Here is a 23,743-nt window from a genome sequence, read left to right as displayed (position 1 = left end):
CTCAATAGTGAAAAGTTGGAAGCTTTTCCTCTAACATTAGGAAAAAGACAAGGGTGTCCTCTCTCATCACTTCTCTTTAACACAGTACTAGTAGACCTAGCTAGAGTAATCAGCTAATGAAAAAAAAAGTATCAGAATTAAAAAGGAAAGAGTAAAATTGTCTCTATTTTCTGATGACGTTTTATATATAGAACATCCTAAAGATTCAGACAAAAAAAAACTATTCGGTCAAATCAATGAATTCAGTAAAGTTGTAGGATACAAAATGAACATTCAAAAATCAGTAACATTTGTATACTTTAACAACGCAATTTTTGAAAAAAATAAGTCAATCCCATTTATAACAATGCCAAAACCAATAAAATGTTTAGGAATAAATTTAAGGAGTTGAAAGATCTCTGTGCTAAAAACTATAAGACATTGATGGCAAATCAAAGAAGACACAAAAATTGTAACGGTATTTCATGTTCATAGGTTAGAAGAATTAATATTGTTCAAATGTCAATACTACCAAAAACCTTTTATAGATGATGCAATCCCTATCAGGATTCCAATGGTATTTTTTTACAGAAATGGGAAAAAAAATTCCTAAAGTTTATATGGATCATAAAAGACCCCAAAGAGCCAAAGAAATCATGAGAAAGAAGAGAAAAGCAGAAGGCATCATACTTTTGTATTTACAGCTATATTATAAAGCTATAGTCCTTGAAACAGTATGGTACTGGCATAAAAACAGGTCAATAGACCCATGAGACAGAGTTAAGGGTCCAGAAATTAACCCAAATATATATGGCCAAGTAATATTTGACAGTGGAGCTAAGAATACTCAAAGGAGAAAAGACAGTTTCTTTAATAAGTGGTACTGGGATAATTGGGTATTCGTATGTAACAGAATGAAACTGCATCTATATTTTACACCACTCACAAAAATGACCTTGAAATTGATTAAAGACTTAAATATAATACCTGAAACCATGAAAATCCTACAAGAAAACTGAAGAATTAAGCTCCTTGACATGGGTGTTGGTAGTGATTTTTTAGATACAGCACCATAAGCACAAGAAACAAAATTTTAAAAATGGATAAGTGGGATTGTATCAAACTAAAAAGTTCTGCACGCAGAAGAAACTAATAACAAAGTGAAAAGACAAATGACAGAATGGGAAAAAGTGTTTGCAAACTGTATATCTGATAAGGGGTTAATATCCAAAAATATAAAGAATTCACAGGGCTTAATACATACCCAATTGCAAAATGGGTAAATGACCTGAGTAAACATTTCTTCAAAGAAGATACCCAGTGGGCCACAGATACATGAAAAGATGCTCAAAAACATTAGGGAAATGCAAATTAAAGCCACAGTGAGTATCACCTCATGTGTGTTAGAATGGTTGTCATCAAAAAGATAAGAGATAACAAATGCTGGTGTGGATGTGGAGAAAAGGGAACCCTTGTGCACTGATGATGGGATTGTAACTTGGTATAGCAACTATGGAAAGCAGTGTGGAAGATTCTCAAAAAATTAAAAATAGAACTAATATATGATGTATCAATTCCACTTCTGAGAATATATCCAAAGGAAATGAAAACACTAAGTTAAAACGATATTTTCATCCTCATGTTCATAGCAGCATAGTTACAAGAACCATTCATGGACATAGCCTAAGTGTCCATCGATGGATACATGGATAAGAAATTGTGGATTGTGGGGTGTGTGTGTATCAGTGTGTGTGTGTGTGTGTGTGTGTGTAAATATATATATGCAATATATATAATGTATAAGATATGTATAATTGAAACTATTCAGACATAAAAAATGAGGAGACCCTACCATTTGTGAAGACATGGATGGACCTTGAAGCCATTATGCTAAGTGAAATAAGTCAGGCAGAAAAGATAAATACTATATGACCCACTTACATATGTAATCTTAAACAAACAAAACCTCAAAGAAAAAGATATCAGAGGGGTGACTAGGTGGCTCAGTGGGTTAAAGCCTCTGGCTTTGGCTCAGGTCATGATTCCAGGGTCCTGGGATCCAGCCCTGCATCAGGCTGTTTGCTCAGCAGGGAGCCTGTTTCCCCCCTCTCTCTATGCCTGCCGCTCTGCCTACTGGAGATCTCTGTCTGTCAAGTAAATAAATAAATACATCTACCAAAAAAACCCCCCATACAAAAAAACGAGATCAGACTTATGGTTACCTGAGGTGGAGGGTAAGAGAGAAGAAGAAATGGAGGAAGGTGGCCAAAAGATACAGGCTTCCAGTTTTAAGATAAATAAGTACTAAGGATAAATGTACAGCATGATGACTATAGCTAACACTGCTGTATGATATGTAAGGAAGTTAAGAGAGTAAATCCTAAGGGGCGCCTGGGTGGCTCGTGGCGCCTGGGTGGCTCAGTGGGTTAAAGCCTCTGCCTTCGGCTCAGGTCATGATCCCAGGGTCCTGGGATCGAGCCCCGCATCGGGCTCTCTGCTCGGCGGAGAGTCTCCTTCCTCCTATCTCTCTCTGCCTCCTTCTCTGCCTACTTGTGATCTCTGTCAAATAAATAAATAAAAATCTTAAAAAAAAAAAGAGAGAGAGTAAATCCTAAGAGTTCTCAACACAAAGAGGAATTTTATTTTTTTCTTTTCTTCTTCTGAGAAGATCAGCATTAGCTAAATCTAATATGGTCATCATTTCACAATAATGTAAATCATACCATCATACTGTATGTTTTAAACATACACAGTGATGTGTGTCAATTATTTTTCAATAAAACTGGAAAAAAGAAATTGAAAGGCATTTAATAGCTTAATTTTATTTTTATTGAGGATCAGAAAGAGAAAAGTTAAATAACTGAAGTATGGTCCTCTTAGTTATATGTTCAAACCTAATATAAACATAATTTTTGTTAAACAAGACTGCATTTACCTCAGGTTAATTTGGCCAAGTAAGGAGGTTATGGGAAAAAGGTAAACTCATAATCTTCCAGCTAAAATTTCTCAGTAATGCTTAGTATTCTTTCTTAGTAATTTTACAGTCTTGTATTTTCAAATTTGTCTTCCAGACATTTGAAACTCTGCTTATTTGAATGTCTTTTCTTGCTGAATTTTATATTGTCATAGGCAGCTGACATTTTAGTCCGGTTTCTAAAGTGTCCAGGAATTTTATGTAAGACCAGCTAGGTGCCTATTTTTTCTTCATTAGGCTATAATTCTTACTTTCTTTTCAGCTATCCCATTTAGTTTGGCTGGTGGCAGAAAAATGCCACTAGTTTGGAGTCAAAAATCACTGAAATCGATGGCATATATTCTATCTAATTTCCCAAATGTATTCTTTTTTTAAAGAATTTTCTCAGTTTTAGTTTCTCATTTCCCCATTTACCTTTTATTCCCTCGTGTCATTTTCATAATGTGATCTTGCAGTCATTCTCTAAGTTAGAATCTGTAAGCTCTGGAAGCAACTGTTCCCTTGTTAGTCTGCTATGATTTGGGTAAGCTGCTACCATATGGATAGCAGTGTTCTTGCTAAATAATTAGAATTACTGTGCTTCCAAATGGCCCAATTAGTTGCAGTTTCACTTATATAAAAATAACTTTTTAACTATACAGCATATTTTGGAAATATTAAATTCTATAAATAAGTATTATATAATGTAGAATAAGATTAGTGGAAATGAAAATAGTTCTACAATTTAATACTTTACTCATACATGTTTAATTACCTCTAGTTGGTAGTTTTTCCAGGTGTAGGGTAGATTTGGCTCTTCAAGAATTTGTTAACTTACAGATTGGATCATTTTGTAGCTTTAACAAAGCTCTGTGTCAAATAACTTTTCGGGCTTCTTGTTAAATATGGCAAAACGAACATAATCATTTATCACTCCTGTATTCTAGAACCCCACTTAACAGTAAAGGAATAAAAAAGACATAAACTCTCAAGGACAAATATAATAGGAACGGATATGACAGCTAAATAGAAATGTCAACAAATTTTGGGAGCTAGAAAGCAGATGGATGAGCAGTAATTTACCTAGCAGAGTGGAAAAAGCTGAAACCTCCCTTCCAGTTGGAAGATCTGCAAGAAGCAAATCCATTTATATGGCACAGATGTACGAGACACAAAGCTATGTGTTTTTCACATTTTTGCCTCTACCACAGCACATGGAAAGACATTTCACCGTCTTCTTTGCAGTTCTGTTGGACCTATTTGATTGATTTGGCCAATGAAATGCAGACCGAAGTAATGTAAGCCACTTCTAAGCTAAAGTTATAAATCACTTTTGGCCATCCTCCTACTCTTTCTTTTCTAAAGGTGAACTTGGAAGCCATGTATTGTGGATGGTGAATATATAAGATGGACACAAACTGGATGTTTACGTCTTCAGGCTGAGTACCTTCTAGGACAGTCTGCACTGAACTATATATAGAAGGAGAATGACCAGTTACTTTATTAAATCATTCAGATTTCAGGATTTGCTCCTACACTATAGCCTATTTGATTCTGACTGATACAAGGTTCTTGGAAGACTTGACAGATATAGGCACTAAGTAACTCAGAATAAATGTCCTCACTAGGCCTAAAAGTTATTCCTTTACCTGCAGAATGTAGTGTAAGTGTGAAAATCACTCTGATTTGCAGATGGGTTGAAAATCCATGAATAGTTTGTGAGACTGCACTGACAACTCCCTTCCTCCAGTCAGCTTTCATAGAACTAACAGCCAGGTCTCTACAAGGAAGCAAGAGATAAGGGAATTAGCACCCTGGGAAAAAGGTGAGCTTTAGTTATTCTGCCATAATGGATAAGCAGTGTGAATGGCCAGTTCACAGGATAGGATGTCTGAATAGTCATTAAAGATGTGAGAAGAATATAAAACTCAATGTAAGCTCAAAAAACAAATGTACTTTTTTTATATTAAAAAAAAAAAAAAAAACACCACCACCACCAAAACCAACCAAACAAACAAACAAACTCAAGCCTGATACACCTTTTGAACCTTGTAAGAAGGGAAAAATCTCACAATACCTAGTGCATTTGATTATGTGACTATTTATGGCCCAACTCAGGGCAAATATACTAAAGAAAATATTTTACACATGTGTAGTACAGAGACGTATAAAAAGAGGTTCAGTACATAATCCCGTGGATTTGCAAGAAGTTAAACACAACCAAAAAGTATGCTAATGGGAAAATGAATAAATGAATTGCTAAGGACTCATATTGGAATATTACTAATAAAAATGAATGCACACTATCTGTATTTATCAACATGGATAGATCTAAAGATCATTAAGTAAGGAAAATAATTTCCAGAAATAATATGTTTAATAAAACATTTATGTAAAACTTTTAAAAACATGCAAGACAATGAATGCTATAGATATTTATGAACATATACACATTTAGTTAAAGTATAAAAACATTGTAGAGAATAATAGTTTCAGGATGGTGGCTGTGTCTGGAGAAGAGAGCTAGAGATAGGATTACAAGTGACACAAGGAACTTTACTTGAAATTTTAATTTTTTATTTTATTTAATGAAATCTGTCATAAATATTAACCTTTGCTAGTAAAGTATAGGAGTATGTATTATATTATTCTACTTTTCTGAATATTTGAGATATCTTAATATTATTTTTTTTAAAAGATTTTATTTATTTATTTGAGAGAGAGAATGAAAGAGAGAGCACGAGAAGTGGGAGGGTCACAGGGAGAAGCAGACTCCCTGCTGAGCAGGGAGCCCGATCCTGGACTCGATCCCGGGACTCCAGGATCATGACCTGAGTGGAAGGCAGCCAGCAGCCCAACCAGCTGAGTCACCCAGGTGTCCCTAATATCTTAATATTATTTTAAAGCAGTAACTGAAGTGTTGATGAAAGGAAGATACTTTTCTGTTGAGTTTTATCTTCTAAGAATTTCTGTCCTTATTTTCTAAATAAAGAGATTTTCCTACATTTCTAGAGGAAATAAGAATTACTATAGTAATTTTTTGTTTCAGTGATTTCCTTTACAGTGAATGCTTATGAAGTAATTTACAAATGACAATGTGTTCTGTAAATGTCAAGGAGGTATAATTACCGTAGCATCTTTTTTTCAAAAAGACAAATCCATATTATATGTCTGTTTTATTAAAAAGACACACCACCTCCTATGAAAGGACTGATTCCATTTCAGTGTGTAGGCAATGATATTTGTTATAGACTTTAGTTTAGTAGATTTTTCTACTTATAAAAGTGACTACAACTATGTTGGGTGCAGGTGAGTAAATCACATTTTATTATAGTTTTTTCCTGCAGATAATGAAACTAAGCAGCCAAGAGAGACCAAGGTCATGCTGTTGTACTGTGATGCAAAATTCAGGATCCAGATATTTCTTATTCACCACTTAGTGCTTGCCCACCAATTCCAGTAAAATGGAATCTCAAAGATCAAAGTAGACCAGGTCCCTCTGTGGTATCTTTTTTTTTTTTTTTTAAAGAATTTTTTTATTCATTTATTTGACAGAGAGAGATCACAAGCAGGCAGAGAGACAGGCAGAGAGAGAGGAGGAAGCAGGCTCCCCGCTGAGCAGAGAGCCCAATGCAGGGCTCGATCCCAGGACCCTGAGATCATGACCCGAGCCGAAGGCAGCGGCTCAACCCACTGAGCCACCCAGGCGCCCCCCTCTGTGGTATCTTTTAAGGCTTTTTTTTAAACTAAGAAGGCACATTTGTGAAATAATGTTAAAAATAAGTGAATATATGATGATTGGAACATACACTCTTCCTAATTCCAAAAATTAGAAGCCCTTTTCAAAGACGTGACAGTCCCTGATTAATCCCTGCAATTCCTGGCAGGTCTTGTTATCCATTCTACTGAGCTTGTAGGAAAAGTCGTTTTGGGGAAGATGAGCAACAGAGAGTTAAAGCTGGTAAATGGGAAGAAGCAAACCACCACTAAACCTGTAGACAGAGAACTGCATAGTGTGGGACCTTCTTTATAAAAGGGAGAGGAAAGTCTGTCTTGGAAATTGACACTTTTTTCCTAAAAACACACAAATTGAAAAACCCCATTAAATTCCGTATGATGGTGCTAGGGCTGCTTTAACAAAGTATCACTGACTGGGTGGCTGACAATTTTCTTACTGTTCTGGAGTCTGGAATGTCTGAGATCAGTTGGTTTCTTCGGAGCCCTCTCTGCTTGGCTTGTAGACAGCTATCTTCTCTGTCTTCACACAGGCTTCCTTCTGTGTATGCCTATGTCCTAAGCTCTTCCTAGGACACCATTCATACTGGATTAGGGCCCATCCTGGTGAGCTCATTTTTACTTAATTACTTCTCTAAAGACTCTTCAAATATGCACGTATTCTGACGTACTGACAGTTAGTACTTTAATATATGAATTTGGAAGCCAATAACAGTTTCTGAAGAGTGAAGACCTATAAACTTCTTCATCAATAGGTTTCCATTGTGTTACATAGCAAAAGAGATGATCCTCTTACTCTATATCCAACCATGCCCAGAAATAGTATATTCTGACATAGATGGGGCGTTTTCAAGAGAGGTTCTTCCTATTGTGTCTTCACTCCAAACTTCCAAAATTACGTGGGAGTGAGTAATGGCAGTGAGGTCTGTTTTGCCTTTTTCATTCTGAAGGGAATAATGTGATCTAAATAGACTCTATGTATACACACACACACGACCAAAGGTTCATCTTATGTTATTATGACTTCCGAAAAAACACACGAATTTTCTGTGCCTTTATAAAGGATATCAATATGGAAATCTCACTATAATTTACATGAATTTGAGCATGTTTTATTCTCTCCTGCCCCTCACCTTCTATAATCCATTTCTCTGTTGGTGGCTCCCTTATCAACATATTTTTGTTTATCAGAAACATGGAATCATTTTAATACATCTCTCTTTTTTAAACACATGTAGAAGAACCATTACCAAAGCCTGACTATAGCTCATTACTCCACCAGTTTTCACAGGCCCACTTTTGGAAGTCAGTATTTGAACATATATTGACTTATATTCCTGTCAAAATCATTCTTTTTTTTCCCAAGATAATGGAGGACTTTCATAGAATAAGGCAATGGCCAACACCAAAAAAATGGGGAAAAAAAGAATGCCAATTAATATGTGAAGGCTTATCTTCTTATAGGAGTTTAATTGATTTTCCTCCACTTAAAATTATTTAATGCTCAAGTAAATCTGAATTTCTTAGTCCATGATATGAAGTCTTTCCAGACTTACTTTTGAAGAACCCACATACCTAATATTTATCCACTTTCCTCTTTGAACTTTATGTTTTATAAATGGACAGATTTTTGACAGTTGACAAGTTGGCTTTTGCTTACCCTGTTTGGTGTGCATATAAATGTTTAACCCCAGTTCTTGGTGGTTTGGGCTTCAGGGTAGGGTGGGGGTGGTGGACTTGATTTGTAACATTTGTTGATTTCTGTTATGTAAATACTCCTGCCATGGCCAATTTTAAGCTATCTGCATGAAATCAGCTAGCTTGCAAAATTCCTAAAAATTTATTAGTTAGTTCTTGTGAAACAGTACCTCTACTGCTTATAGAACACTGGTTTCCATCCTCACAAAATTTTATATCAAGGCTTCACATATGCTATTTCATTGATCTAAAATAGTCTTCCTTCTGTGCCAGAGAAGTTCCCATTAATCTTTAAAAGAAATGCAGCTCTAATGTCCTTCACTCTTAGAACCTCCCCCTCAGTCCCGCCCATCCCCCCAGCCTTCCTAAGTGGTCCATCACTGCCTCATCAACTTTCCCCCTCATCATTATAAATGCTTTTATGTTGAAATCATCAGATTATCCCATTATGCTATCTTCTTATTTATCTGTTTCCCAATTAGATTGTTAGTATTAGATAGCACCTGAATTTTTTTTTTTTTTTAAAGATTTTATTTATTTGTCAGAGAGAGAGAGAGAGCGAGCACAGGTAGACAGAGTGGCAGGCAGAGGCAGAGGGAGAAGCAGGCTCCCCACAGAACAAGGAGCCCGATGTGGGACTCGATCCTAGGATGCTGGGATCATGACCTGAGCCGAAGGCAGCTGCTTAACCAACTGAGCCACCCAGGTGTCCCAGATAGCACCTGAATTTTGCAAATGAGGAAATTGATGCTCAGAGCCTAACAGTGTGGGAAAAACGTGATACCACATTTGTTTATTTTTCTTTTTATTTATATTTTATTTGTTTTATTTTTTAATAGTTACCTGTATCTTTGTTTGACCGTAGACAAATGGTTTAGCCTTTCTGAGTCTATTTTCTGCAGGTGGAGATAATAATATGTAAACACGTGAGATTGTGGTGAGAAAGTACCTGTGAGATGCAGCACAGTGTGTGACACCTGGGAGCCTGTCAACAAATGGCAACTCTAAGTTATATCAGAGTTGAAGGCAAAGGAGAAGAGGCTTGGTTATTTCTGATAATGCTTCAGGCAAAGTTCAGGGTGGGCTCGTCTTACATGTGTATCTTGCTAGAGTGAAATAACTTCACAGTTTCAGATAAAATAGAGCATGCAATCTTTTTTTTTTTTTTAAAGATTTTATTTATTTATTTGACAGAGAGAAATCACAAGTAAGCAGAGAGGCAGGCAGAGAGAGAGGAGGAAGCAGGCTCCCTGCTGAGCAGAGAGCCCGATGTGGGGCTCGAACCCAGGACCTGGGATCATGACCTGAGCCAAAGGCAGCGGCTTAACCCACTGAGCCACCCAGGCGCCCCAAGAGCATGCAATCTTAAGATGGATGTTCTTCATTATTTTATCATGATGCCTCTAACATTTTTTTAAAGTCCTTTTGAAAGTTCATATCAAATTTTAGGTTTTTTTTTTTTTCCCCTCATAACAGGCACTTCATAACATTGGTTGCATTTGTTTAATTTATGCCCTATGGTTTTATGCTTCTGTTCTTTCAGCCTTTGCGTGCAAGACTCCTTCCCTTTGACTGTCCAGTCTTGCATCATGCCAAAAGATTGTGAAACCACTGAGTGGTCCTCCTGGAGCCCCTGCTCCAAGACGTGTCGTTCAGGAAGTCTCTCACCAGGATTTAGGAGCAGGCGCCGGAATGTGAAGCACGTTGCTATTGGGGGTGGAAAGGAGTGCCCTGAACTTCTGGAGAAAGAGGCCTGCATTGTTGAAGAACTCTTACAGCCATGTCCCAGGTATTGTGTGTTCTTTGGCATGAGTTTTCAGTGTTCTGTATGACCTCATTTTATGCGGGGTAGGGATGTTAACAATATTAACAGTAGCTGTGACTCATAATTGTTGAGTCTTTACTCAGTATCGACAGCCACACTAAGCAGTACGGCACAGTGGGTTAAGAGCATGGACTGTGTTGATTCCCTGGGCTCTAATCCTATTTCTGTGACTTTCTGAATTTGTGAATATCTGCAAGTAACTTAAGTCTAGTGCCCTAGTTTACTCATCTACTAGCAGTACGTACTTCATTCAACAGTTGGCACATGATAAATGCTTAGTAATCTTGCTTATCATTACCTGACATGTCACACCTGAATTTTAAGATAACCTAAAAAGCTATTCATAACATCTTCATTTTGCAGATGAACCTGTTGATGCTTAAATAGTTTTTGAGGTTACATAGTTAGTGGGTGGCAATACCCTGATTCTAATGCAGTTCTGTCTCAAAAGGTTGCTGTAACCTTATGGCCTCATTTCTAATACACAGTCCGTAAGGAGCCAGAGGATGTTGAGTAAAATCTTGACCTTGATTAGTAGCAGTATTGCTTATATTTTGCCTGGCTATATGTATAGCCCTTGGTGAAGACCTCCAGTGTATTTTTCTCTGGATTGTTGGCTCATGGTGGCCAGGTTTGATAATGACAGAAGTCATTTGGTACTACCTAGCTATTCAGAAGACTTCTGGGAATAAATCTGTGGTAATTCCTGCTGGACGACTGCCCTGAACTCTGTTAAATATATAGCTATTTTAAAGATATTTATTTATTTATTTGTTTGTTTGTTTGTTTGACAGACAGAGATCACAAGTAGGCAGAGAGGCAGTCAGAGAGAGAGGAAGGGAAGCAGGCTCCCCGCTGAGCAGAGAGCCTAATGCGGGCCTGGATCCCAGGACCCTGGGATCATGACCTAAGCTGAAGGCAGAGGCTTTAACCCACTGAGCCACCCAGGTGCCCTATATAGCTATTTTAGATAGACCTTTTTTTTAGTTTCCTATAGTTTATAACATTCGAGAATTCTTTTCCCGGTGAAAAGTAAAATGAGACAAAAAAAAAAATACAGCTTTTTGCAGAAATTAACCAAACAATTAATCAAACTTAACAGGCATTGTTGATGGGCTTAGCTGTTCCTTACATCTGAAATAATATGTCAGGGCTGGAGGAATCAAGAGGTAATTTCATGTTGTCAGAATCTTAGCCACTCACTTCCTCCACTTCACCATTGAAATCAGTATAGACTCAACTCCTTCTGTACTGACTGTTTATTTTTTACCAATATGACCCCTTAGAGTCATATCACTCCATATTTCAAAAGCAGAAGAGGTAGGTGTAGTTTATGATCCTATACAGATTAACTTGGTCTCACAGAATTCTCCCTAGTTGTGTTGAGTATGTGTCCATTCTTTAAAAATACTGATATTGAGGAAAGAATGAGACTGGAAATGACATAAAGCCTGAGATCTTTGTTCTTTTTGATTTTGGATAGACTTGTATTAAAATCGCATCACCATCATTTATTAATTGTGTGTTTTTGGGCAAGCTGTACAACCTCTCTAAAGCATTTCCTTCCCCAATAAAATGTGTCTATATTATACTGCCTGTGTTGAGGATTGAATACATATATTCTAGGTATGTAAAATGTCAGTCTCAGTGCTCAGCACATGGGAGACACTACAAAGATGGCAACACTTTTTGTTGCTGTTTGCAGGTGTGTTCATTTCCTCCAGAAAGAGAATCCCTCCTTTCCTTGCAGTAATTTAATGAGATAAGAAATTATTTCTGTGTAATGTAAAATCTTTTTCTCTATGGAGGCATAGTTCAGAAGGGTTCTCAATGTTAGGCTTCCAGAAACAGAATCTGGGTTTAATAATAAGCTTGACATTGATTCCTTTTTCCTTCATTCCTTTCGTGGAATGAATAGTGCCCTCTTCCAGATACTGATTTATATACAGACCTCCCCCCTCCCTTTTTTTTCTCTTTGTTAAAAATTATTTCAGTTCTCTTGGGAGTCAGAGAAGTTCCTGTGTGATGATCAGGAGAAAGTTGAATTGCATCTACATTTTTTAAATAATGACTACCTTTTATTGAGTACCTACTGTTCACCAATAAGTATGTCAAAGTTTTAACAAAGATTATTTAGAAGAACATTAAGTTTATCATCAAAATGGGACACATATAGTAAAAGTGATGTAGATCGGTAGTGTTCAGATTCAAATTGAAGTCTATTTGGCTTCAAAATCAATATTCTTTTTATTACTTTCATGATAGTCATAGTAAAGACACATATCTAGATCAGGGTATGTGTACACATAGTGTGTGTTCATATGTATGAAGTTTTCTAACAAAATAATGTGGAATGGTAGTAATTCAAGATGTATCCAAGATGAATTTCTTTATTGATCTTCATTTGATTGGACCTTAACATCTGAAAATAGGTCCAACAAATTTCAATGGCAATGAACCTGGCCCTCTAGTTCTGGTGTTTGGAAATGTTACTGAATTTGACATTTTAAAAACCGTCTCAAATAGTGAATTTGTAGGAAATAGGAGTCCTCGAAAACTCACTGAATACCAACCAGGGTTTCCTAGGGAGAATGATGTGTTAGCTACTGATTCCAGGAGAATGCATAAATAACAACAGAATTAACATTAGTTGACATTCTTATTTGTCTGAAATCTGAGCTGTGGCCTCTACCACAGGAAAGCATAAAGGCTGTGTACTAAGTTTGTTTCTTTTAGTGTGACATTGGTGACTAAAATTCATTGTGAACAAGGGAAATGGAAACAAAAATCTATTAGGGAACAAAAATGCCCATTTCTCCTTTCCCAGAATTCATGAGCAATTCCTATACATCAAGCAATCTAATTCCCCATATTTCTCCCCAGCAGGAAAGTGTAAATTTCTGTGACTTTGCATAGTGTTTTTTTTTTTCAATCTCCGAGAATGCAGTTTGGCTTTTACCCTTTCACCATCTGTGCTGTAAGAGACGTGTTCATCCATTCAGTAAATGTACCTTGACCTCTTGGTTACGTGCCAAACACTAAGTTTAGTTCTTGTGGTATCTCAGAGAACAAAATAGTCAAAATCCTCTCCCCCTCATGGGGCTTAAATTTTAGTGAGGGTATACCAAATAAATATAATAAATAAGCTATATACTGTGTGTATGAGCTGTGGGAGAAAAAAATACATTAGAGTTGCTATGATGCTGTGATGTGGGTTCAGCTCAGGTTACAGAATTAGAGGCATTACAGAAGCCTCATTTGAGCAAGTAGGATGTGGTGGGGAACTTGAAGGAAGTGAGGAAATTAGCCCTTCAGATAACTAGGGGAATATTCCATGAAAAGGGAAGAGCTAGAGAAGTACCCTAGGTCCTACATACTAATATTGCTCAAAAAAATCCTTTAATTGCCTGGTTTTGGGGCTACTCTTCTTACCAGCTGGACTCCTTTGGTCGGCCTTTTATCTCTCAACACTATGAAGGCTAGTCCCTGAGGTGTGATCCAATGAAAGGAATGGTCACCAAGAGGAACCCATTCTAGAACTGCTCCCTGAGACCAGAACACTTTGGAAGTTCCTTGGGGGCAACTGGCTTAAATAAACTTGAAAGGAGACAGAAGCTAGTCTATGTTATGCTACCATGGTAAGTTAGAGAATGGTAAAGATGTTGGCATAGTACAGCCTTATGTTTGTTTCAAGAGTTTGTTTTTAACCAAGACATTTATAGACTCCAAGAACCCCCTTCATTCTGCATTACAATCTGCTTGTAAGTTTATGCCCCCTTCCAGCATAACACTAAGCACTCACATTGTATATTATGAGGTGGGCTTAGAAATGAGAGAGAGGATGCATCTTCTTGTCCCTTGCCACCTTTTCTCTTGGTGTGTTTATCTCCTGTCATTAGGCATCATGATCTTAGGCATTTATGTCATTCTCTACCTCCAAACATTGAAAGATATGTGTTTTCTAAACTACCTTGGTCCTTGTGTCTTTTTTTAATGTCCTCATTACCATCTGAAGTATTAGATCCTACATCTCAACTCAGAAGATGGTGAAAAGCATTCTCAGGCAATAAATAATAAGGTGGCCCTGTTTACTAGATAGTATAAGGAAAGTATTTTTAATGCTTAATGTCAGATAACTGAGGTATGACCTGATGCTGGAACAGCGGTGGCTCCAGATCCCTTGTGTTGCCTTAGAGGCCCATTCTGGCTAAAGACACTATAACATACAAGAATATAGGAAAATGTCAATGTCTTTCTTGGAAGTGACACTTCAGATGACCCACCAGCATCTTCTACTACTTCACCAGGAGACAACAATTTTCATGCAAAAATGGCTGTTCTGTCTCTTAAATGATCATTTAGAATCTGAAATTGAATATAAGACAGCACCACTAAAAGGTGACAGTGACCAATGTAGGTTAAAACTCCTATGAGGATCTGAAAGCAGAGACAATTACATGTACTACGTGATGCAACTGTACAGAAAAGCCCATTTGTAAAACATTGTTTCAACTCTTGGATCTGGCACTGAATAGCTGGCTCTTGTAACCCATCCCTCCTTGTCTCTGCTATGTATGAATTTATCCTTATTATGATCTATCTGTGCAGACTCATATAGAGAGTTGTATCTGGGTTTCCTGCAGCCTACTTTGATTTGTTCCTATAACAACCCCTGTGGCCAGCCTGTTTGTCCCTAACATCTCTTTGAGGCACTAAACTCAACTTTAGATTTTTCTCGATGAAATTCTTTTTCCTTTAAAAAAAAAAAAAAACTCTGGGGATTCATTGATGGATATTTATGATATTGAAGCCAAGGATAGAGCTAAGGAAAAGGATGGCAGGCAAAACTTGGCTTGGCTATTGGCCTCCTTTGCCCATTTGAACTGTGTCAGTGCTGGAACAGGGTTAGAGTGTTGTGAAGAGATGTTGGTCCAACACCTGCTTCAGCCTGTCACTGTGCTAATTGCTGGAGAGTTCAGGAAACAGAAGACTTTCAGTCTGTGTTCACTTAGTTCGTGCATCTTAAGAATCTTGAAAAAAGATCCTCTTGAATTATGATGGAATACCACTTGAAAAGTTGAAAAGATTATAAGTAGAAACCTAACCTACCAAGCATCATAGCTTAGCCTAGTCTATCTTAAATGTGCTTAAAAAGCTATATCAGCTATAGTTGGGCAAAGTCATCTAACCCAAAATCTCTTTTGTAATAATATTGAATATCTCATGTAATTAACTGACTACTATACTGAAAGCAAAAAACAGAATGGTTCACAGAATGGGTGCAGGTGTATCTGTAATTTACCCTTGTGATTACGTGGCTGATTGGGAGCTATGGCTTCTTGCCATGGCCAGGCACCACGAGAATATCAGACCACATACTTACAAGTGAAAAAAGGTCAAAATTCAAAATTCAAAGTATGGTTTCTACCGAATGTGTATCACTTTCACACCACCACCAGTTCAAAAATTTGTAAGTTGAGCCTCCATAAGTCAGGGACTCTCTGTAACATTACTCTTTAAAGACTAGAGTATCCAGAACAGAATCTCTATATTCTTTAAGAGTGTGTTTTTTTTTTTTTAAAGATTTTATTTATTTATTTGACAGGCAGATAGGAAGAGAGGCAGGCAGAGAGAGAGAGATAGGTGGAAGCAGGCTCTCTGCTGAGCAGAGATCCCGATGCGGGGCTCAATCCCAGGACCCTGAGATCATGACCTGAGATGAAGACAGAGGCTTTAACCCACTAAGCCACCCAGGTGCCCTTTTAAGAGTGTTTAATAGTTGGTAATGTTCTTACAAATGTTCCCATACCTAGGAATGTGGGTTTTTGTTTATTTACTTTTTTCCCAGAATGCGTAGCACTTACAAAAATGCCTGGTTCATTGTAAATGCTCAGAAAACAATGAATGAGAGAATGAACACTTGTATGTAGGGCAGTTCCAGAACAAGATTATGCACAGGATACCTTCTTCCATGATTCTACTTATTATATAGCATGTGTGAAGGATTCAAAGTCATTTCTTTTAAAGAGCAGCTGATATTGGCCTCGTCAAGGAGATTAAATAAGAACATCTACCCAGGGCAGGATGGACACATGAAGCTTGATTTGACATGGTCCCCAATGGCCACCTTGCTTCTGCTAACAGTATGTCTGGTTTTCAGATAAGAAGTTTCTGTTTTCATTAGGTTATAGAGCAGCTTGGGAAAGGGTGAGGGATGAGATCACCGTCTGAATTGTAAAAGTTTGCCTTCCAGAACAGAATGGCATCCCTATCATCTACCACATCTTCTGTATTTTCCCGTTGGTCATCTACTACAGCACTAATACCCTGTACATCATGGGAACTCAGTACATTTTTGAAATGAATTAATGGGCTCATTAAGGTTGCTTCCTCCCCCCCCCCCCCTCTTTTCTTTCTCTCTCTCTCTCTCTTTTTTTTTTTTTTTTTTGTAAACTGTTTTAATTAAGCAGCTTTCCTATAGCACTTTAGGAGGAAAGAGTCATGACCTGAAGCCCTCAGGAGACTCTGCTTTAGACAAGAAACAATAGTTTCAAAGAATCTATAAATTTTTTTTTTTAAAGATTTTATTTGTTTATTTAACAGATAGAAATCACAAGTAGGCAGAGAGGCAGGCAGAGAGAGAGGAGGAAGCAGGCTGCCCATGGAGCAGAGAGCCCCATATGGGGCTCGATCCCAGAACCCTGGGATCATGACCTGAGCTGAAGGCAGAGGCTTTAACCCACTGAGCCACCCAGGTGCCCCTATAAATTGTTTCAACAGAAGAAGACTGATGCCTTTTTATTGAGTCTGTCTTTTACTGGTGCATATTGTTTCATGAGTCCCTATTGTGCCACTTTAAGTCCTCTCAGATGGAAGATTCGTTCCCCTGTTAGTGTAAGAAAGTTAACGTACTGCTAAGTGCTGTGCAGAGTGATAGCAGTTTATTAATAATACATATGTGGAGTTAGGCTAGCAAAGCCATCTGCTGAAGGGCAAAGAGCTTTGCACTTCAGAGTAGCTTTCCATAATCAATAGTCCCACTCTATTCAATAAAAAATTACTAGAGCATAAAATATATAAAGCTCGATCCGTTCCCTTTATTTTAGTCATCTGTTCAGCAAAAAATGACAAGTTAATTCTTTTCTAAATGCATTTACAACTTTAAAAGGACAACAGACATTATCATAAATTAGTCATGCTGTAGTACCCTGATTTTTAATATACACACGTTTAATTTGAATACCTTGCACTAGGGTTTCAATTCCAAGAGTGTTTGCAAATCTATACGTGCTTAGTCAAAACATGACCATTAATGAATGCAATTATTCTTTCAATCTGTCATCATTAAGTCACTTAAGATTCTATGCCATGTTGCTTTGCTTTAAATCCAAGTCTTCAGAAGGAGAAAAGAAATCCACACTTTGTAAGTAATTCCAAACCTTTTGAAAGTGATAAAGCATACATTTTAAAGGGCAGAGGTTGCTATAAAACTCTGATGGGCCTGCCATCCTGTTGCTATTAGAATCACTTTGTGTCACATTAGTAGGATGGAGGTCTCTTAAAAATAGTCACTAACTGTGCCTACTTTTCTAATTTTGGCTTTGCTAATTTAGGATGTCTCTACTCATTGCTTCACAGCGATGAATCCATTCCTTACTCCTTCTGTCCTCCCCCCACCCTTCCATTTGAAGAAGTTTAAGTACAGGATTCCTTGAATTAGACAACATCACTGTCTGGAAGACAAGGTGGTTATCTTGGCAGTTGAATTTGGGGACCTTGAACTGCTTTTCCTAGTCCAGAGTTTGTCTCATATATTCCTTAATGGGAATATGTATTTCTGCCATTGGAAATTTTTCTTTGATTCAATCTTGGTTTCTTCTTTAAGCTGCGTGCACCTCCTTAGAATGATAGCATATTTAATATTAACTTTTAAATAATTTATCCAGTATTGTTAACATAGAGTATTATATTTAGTTTCAGGTGCACAGTATAGTGATTCAGCACCCGGTGCTCATCATGACAAGTACGTCCTAACTTTTAAAATCATTTTAAAATCATTTATTGACCATTTCCTAATAGGAGACTTACATTATAGGAAACACATGAGGAGACTGGGTACTGCGTTTCAAGCATGAGAGAAGGATTTGGAAAGCAGATTCTATAAGGCAAATGAAGGAAAACTGAATTTCACAGTTACAGTATTTGTCCTGATATCCTGTTCTTCAAATGGAAGGGGAGAGCGTAGAAGGAGTAAGAAAGGGATTCTTGTCCCCATTCCTGGGCTGTCTCATTTAAGAATTCAGAGCCAACAAATTGTGGTGCCAGTCCTTGGGGAAAAACAATTTGGAATCATTCTTCATGCCTCCCTTTCCCTCTCATCTCTATCTAATCCATTAGAAGCTGTCCCTACCTCATGGTATATCCTGAACCTGTTCACTTCTCACCACATTCGCTTGACCGCCCCAGCTGAAGCCACCATCATCTCTCCTAGATGACCAAAGTCCTCCAAATTTGTCTCCCTTCTTTATATCCCCCATGGTCTTTTCTTCACTCAGTAGCCAGGGTGGTCCTTTAAAGATTTAAATCACACCAAATTATTGCCCTCCTCAAACCTTTGTAATGACTTCCTAGCTCATATGGAGTAACACGCTCCTAACTCTGGCCTACACGGCTCTTTCATAGCCTGACTCCTGACTGCTCCTCATTTCCTTTCCCTCTTATCCTGACCCACCTGGCCCAGACATACTGGCATTTGTGATGTCCTAGAAAGTGCCAAGCACTCTTCCTCCCTGCAACTTTGGACATGCTCCCCTCTCTGCCTAGAATGCTCCCTGCCATTCCTGTGCTCATTCCCTCATGTTCTTCAGGATTTGAAGACTTCCCTGGTCATGGCACCGAAATAGTTCTCCTCATCCATCTCTTTCTTCTCCTCATTATCTGATGCCACGTTATGTATGATGCATTTCTGTCTGTCTGCCCCACTGGAAGGCAGTCTTCTCAAGGTCAGGAGCTTTGTCTTGCTCACTGCTATGCATTTCTATTATCTGAAATCTGGCCTGGCACATAGTTGGAGCTCAGGAATTACTTACTGAAAGAAAGGATGTATGGATGTGTGGCTGCATAAGTGATACACTTACTGTTTGGGCAGGCCTGTTTCTCTTTCTAGGGAGCCCTGTTTTTTAGCTCTCCCCCTGCCTGCAGTCTCTCTTACAGATCTGTATGTTAAATAAAATGCCCTTGTGTAAGTTGTTTTCCCTGTGCATTCAGTATTGAGTTACCAGCATTTCTCTTCTCAGAGGTTGGGAGTCCCAGAGTGGCTGTCAGTATGTTCTCTCACTAATAGTGGGCATATTGGAGTTTTCACATGAATGGATCATGACAAATTTACCTAAGATTTAGAATCATCATGGAGCAGTGTGGAGAATTTGATTTTAGTCCTCTTTAAAAGGTTGTCTTCTGTAACTCTGAGTGGGAATTTTAATTTTTACAATTAGAGACCATTTTATTTGGCTTATATATTATTTATCTTTTAAACTTACAGTTATATCCTGAAAGTACTAACTTTGGTCCTATGTAACCACAGAGCCCTAATTATAAATTGGCTGTAAAATATTCTCAAAATGTAGTTTTTGTTTGAGACTAAAAGAAAAAAAAAACATATTTTGGCAGTGTTAGATATTCTGAGTTAGTTGTCACTGACAATATGTTCGTCACCAACAAAGGGAGAGGGAAGGGTTTTTTGGCGGGGGAGGTTTGTTTGTTTTGTTTTTGTTTTTTGCTTCAGTCCAGAACACACTTCCTCAAACTAAGAGCAAGATTTACTTGTCCTCCTAGTAACTGGGCAGGTAACTACCTATTGCCAATTGAACTTATTTTCTGTATCTTTTGATCAAGTTTCTTTGGTTTGCCATTCACTCTTTTTATCTGTCATTTCATTAAAAAGATGTGCTTCAGAGTCAGATGAATCTAACTTTGAACCTTGCTCTTATATGATCTTGGAAGAATTACTTCTTGGAACCTTACTTGTATGATCTTGGAAGAATTATTTCCTTTTTTTTCCAATTATCCCATCTGTAAAAGGGAAAACCATATTTTCCTCATACGGTTGTTGGGACAATTTAATGAGGTTACATGGCTCGATTTGTTAGTGCAGTGCCTAGCACAGAATAGGCATCTAGAAGGTATTGGTTGCTGTTATTATTACTTGAAAGATATGTCATAAATTAATGCCTTGGCTATTGTGTTCAGCCAGAACTTTTTGAAAGAGCAAATGGATCCTACACATTTGTAGGATGGAGATTGACTAATGTCTTTCGTTCCATGCATGGCTCTCTTAATCTACTTGAGGCATTTCCACAATGGATTTCAAAGAGCCGTGTACCCATAGGAGGTAGGACTCTGGCCTTTGAAATTCCTATATTTCCTTCCTAACCAAAAGGACAAAATGAGGGTATGTTAAAAGGCAAGAGTTGGGAGAGAGAGGGTGGGAAAGGTCTTTGACAGGGACGTCACTGTGGAAGAGAATGTCCCAGGCAGTCAGGGAGCCAACTTGTCTGGAGGCTGGAGGACCATTGCTGTAACAGATTCTAAAGGACAAAGCGAGTGCTGTTAGGCAGGAAGACTCCTGTGGTTCCTCATTCTGTCAGTTCCTGAAGACACTTTACCAGACTGAAGGAGTTCTGGATGTTTAGTTTTCATGGTTGCGGGGTGATTTGTGAGTAAACATAGGTAATCGTTTTGAATCAAAGAGGATGAGCAAAGATGAAACACATGCATTTAAAAAAGGAATATAGAAGTCCTTTCCTGGTGAGCATTTTCCCTCTGCTGCTTGCTGGGCTGGTGCTTTCTTTGAGGTGGTAAACAATTGAGATAGTGATAAATGCCTTATATTTCTTTAGAGAATTTGTCATTTGCCAGTGAATGGAATTTGGGTGTTGTTGGTTAATGAGCTACCGACAGGGTTTTCGTTACTTTATATAAAACCGTAGTCATTAAACTTTTCATTTTTCTTCATAATGACTTCCAAAATTCTTCCACTGCTAATTCTTCTAAGGTCACGATAAATTAATTGAAAAAGCTATTTATACAGCGTGGCCCAGTCCTTTCAAACAAGCAAACAAATTGCTGTGACTTGCTGTAATTCTGAAAGCTATGTTTCTTTTATAGTGTTTGCTGAACTTTGGTTGCTAGAAGTTAGGCCATTGTATTCCTGGATCTCTGACATTAGGACTTGATGATATCAGTTAAATCCTCAGACATAAAATATTGATGTGTGTGTGTGTGTGTGTATTTTCTATGGAAGCAAGGAACAAAACATACATGCAAAAGGATTTAAGCAGAAAGGGAGTTAGCATTTATTGAACATTAGTTATGTGCCATGTTCAACATTTGGCATTGCTATACCCATTTCACAGATGAGAAAGCAGAACTGGGCCAAGGTCACATGTAAGTGGCTAGTAAGTGGCAGGGCACAGATCCCTGAGCTGTAAATCATCCTTTTTTCCCTACCTTATTTGCAAATTATATCATAGGAGTCTCCTACTCAGTTGATGTATCTGACCCCCTCCTTAATGGCCAGGGAGCTCTTCTCCTAGGCAGCCTGTGGAGGAAGAGGGTCTGAAGTGAGCCCTTGGTAAACATCCCCTACAACAAATCCTTACCTCCTTGCACTTTGCCATGGAATAGAGAGCCACCTGCCTTGAGACTCAGATACATGAGGGACAAGCCTTCTGCTTGAGTGACCATGGGGAACAGGGTGAGAACTTGGAGGAGAAAAGGTTTCAGAACTTGACCTCTGGAGAAGGCCTCCTTCTGGGAAGAACCAAACTTTTTTCTCGGTCTCTCATGCCCAGGAATTGGAAGCAGATTATTGTCCATATTGCCTGCCAAATCAGGACCTGCACTCCAGAGTCTTGCCTACCTACTGACTAAGTTTCCAGTCTTGGAGAACCATGTGGAAATGAAGTATGGAAGCCAAGGGAGAACAGTTGTGTCACAACAAACCCCAAAGGATTGTCCAAATCCTCTTTCTACCGTGGGCTTTTTATAAGATTTATGATTGTCATCTCTCAAGCTTTTTAGAGTGAGGCCATGCATTTATAAAGGGGTTTGATCACTATTAGGTTTCTTAGAGTTTTGCTTTCTTATTTTGGTGTCTGTGACTTAATTTCAGTTCTATGCTAGTTTCTGTAAGGCCAGGGTTTTGGTGACACACTCTTGTTTTTATTGCTGTTTATTTTGTTTTTCGTTTTTTCTTTTGAGCAATCACAAAGCTGAGATATTTTTCCTCAAATCTGAAATGGGACAGCAGTTATGAGAATGTTTTAAGGTTCTGTTTATTTTTCTAGAAGTTAATGAGACTGTTGGTATTTATGTGAATGCTGTAGGGTTCTATTAATGGTGTGGGCTTGAAGAATGTTGTAATAACCCCCCTAAAGGAAATTCTGTCTGAAATAATTCTCCAAGTCTGAGTGCAATGTTGTTATAGTTGTTTTGTTTTCACCAAGTTGTATATAAACTCCACAGTGTTTTTTCCCCTTGGGTGTGTGTGTGTGTGTCTATCACTATGTATCTTAACCTCTTATAAACCAGAAGGTATATTTCTAAGTCAGTTTAAATAATATTTCTGCATATACAAAAAAGTACTCTACAGTTCAATACAATGCCACATTATTAACTCATTTTTAATGTGTATGCCTTTATCCCAATGGGGTCAAATAAGTGGAAATACTTTCCTATATCAAGGAGATTGAAAAGTTGGTCATCTCTATCCATTTAAAACCATATATCCCCAACTTCACACATTTGACACACTACTCTACTAATTTCAGAAGGCCATGAAAGTCATTCTCATAGTCATCCAGAGGTCTGTGAAGTGATGCCCATGTTAAGGTCAGCTGCTATGCAATAGGCTCTTCTGGTTTCCATCTTCTTCCTCTGATTCTTCACTCTCTTAGGGCCTCAGGGCTGAGACACAACCCGTTAATCCATATTTCCTTTCTTTACTCCTCTCATCCCACTGTTACCATGAAAAGTGGCTATGATTTTTCCCCACCTGGGAAATAAAAGGGATTTAGTACCCAATGCCAACTGACTTCTTTATCCATAGGTGAGGATTTGGTCCTAGAAAGAAAGATTATTATGTACATGTGATGACATGACTTATGTCTTCTTTAGAATGTTATATTTTCTTTACTTGTTCTTCTTCTTTTAAATAAATCAAATTTCTTTTAAATAAATCCAGGTATGCCTGGAGGACCTCTGAATGGAAAGAATGCCAAGTCTCTCTTCTCCTCAAGCAGCAGGACCCCCACTGGCATGTGACGGGACCCGTTTGTGGAGGAGGGATCCAGACCCGGGATGTATACTGTGCCCAGAACACTCCAGCGTCCACCGTACAGAAGGCCAAAGAAGGTAGGCAGCCAGTCCCAGGGACAGATGGTGCTGCTGATCGGAAGGGAAATAAACTCCAACACCATTTCTTCATATTCTTTTTGATATAATGGACCCTCAGCCCTCACAGATTTAATATTTGTTTTGTTGAGAATTTACAA

At 38.0% G+C, this 23,743-nt stretch overlaps 1 protein-coding gene across 1 annotated transcript in view; it reads left to right on the top strand.

The window, feature by feature from the left end:
- Window positions 1-23,743, top strand: part of THSD7B (thrombospondin type 1 domain containing 7B) — a 742,649-nt gene that overhangs the window by 184,967 nt on the left and 533,939 nt on the right. The window contains exons 3-4 of the mRNA XM_047722487.1: window positions 9,909-10,154; window positions 23,434-23,603. Coding sequence (XP_047578443.1) covers window positions 9,909-10,154; window positions 23,434-23,603 — 416 coding nt within the window. The remainder of the gene's footprint in view (window positions 1-9,908; window positions 10,155-23,433; window positions 23,604-23,743) is intronic.

This window comes from Lutra lutra, chromosome 3, assembly GCF_902655055.1.
Source record: "Lutra lutra chromosome 3, mLutLut1.2, whole genome shotgun sequence".
NCBI classification, from domain to species: domain Eukaryota; kingdom Metazoa; phylum Chordata; class Mammalia; order Carnivora; family Mustelidae; genus Lutra; species Lutra lutra.
This window is presented reverse-complemented; position numbering and strand designations above follow the sequence as displayed.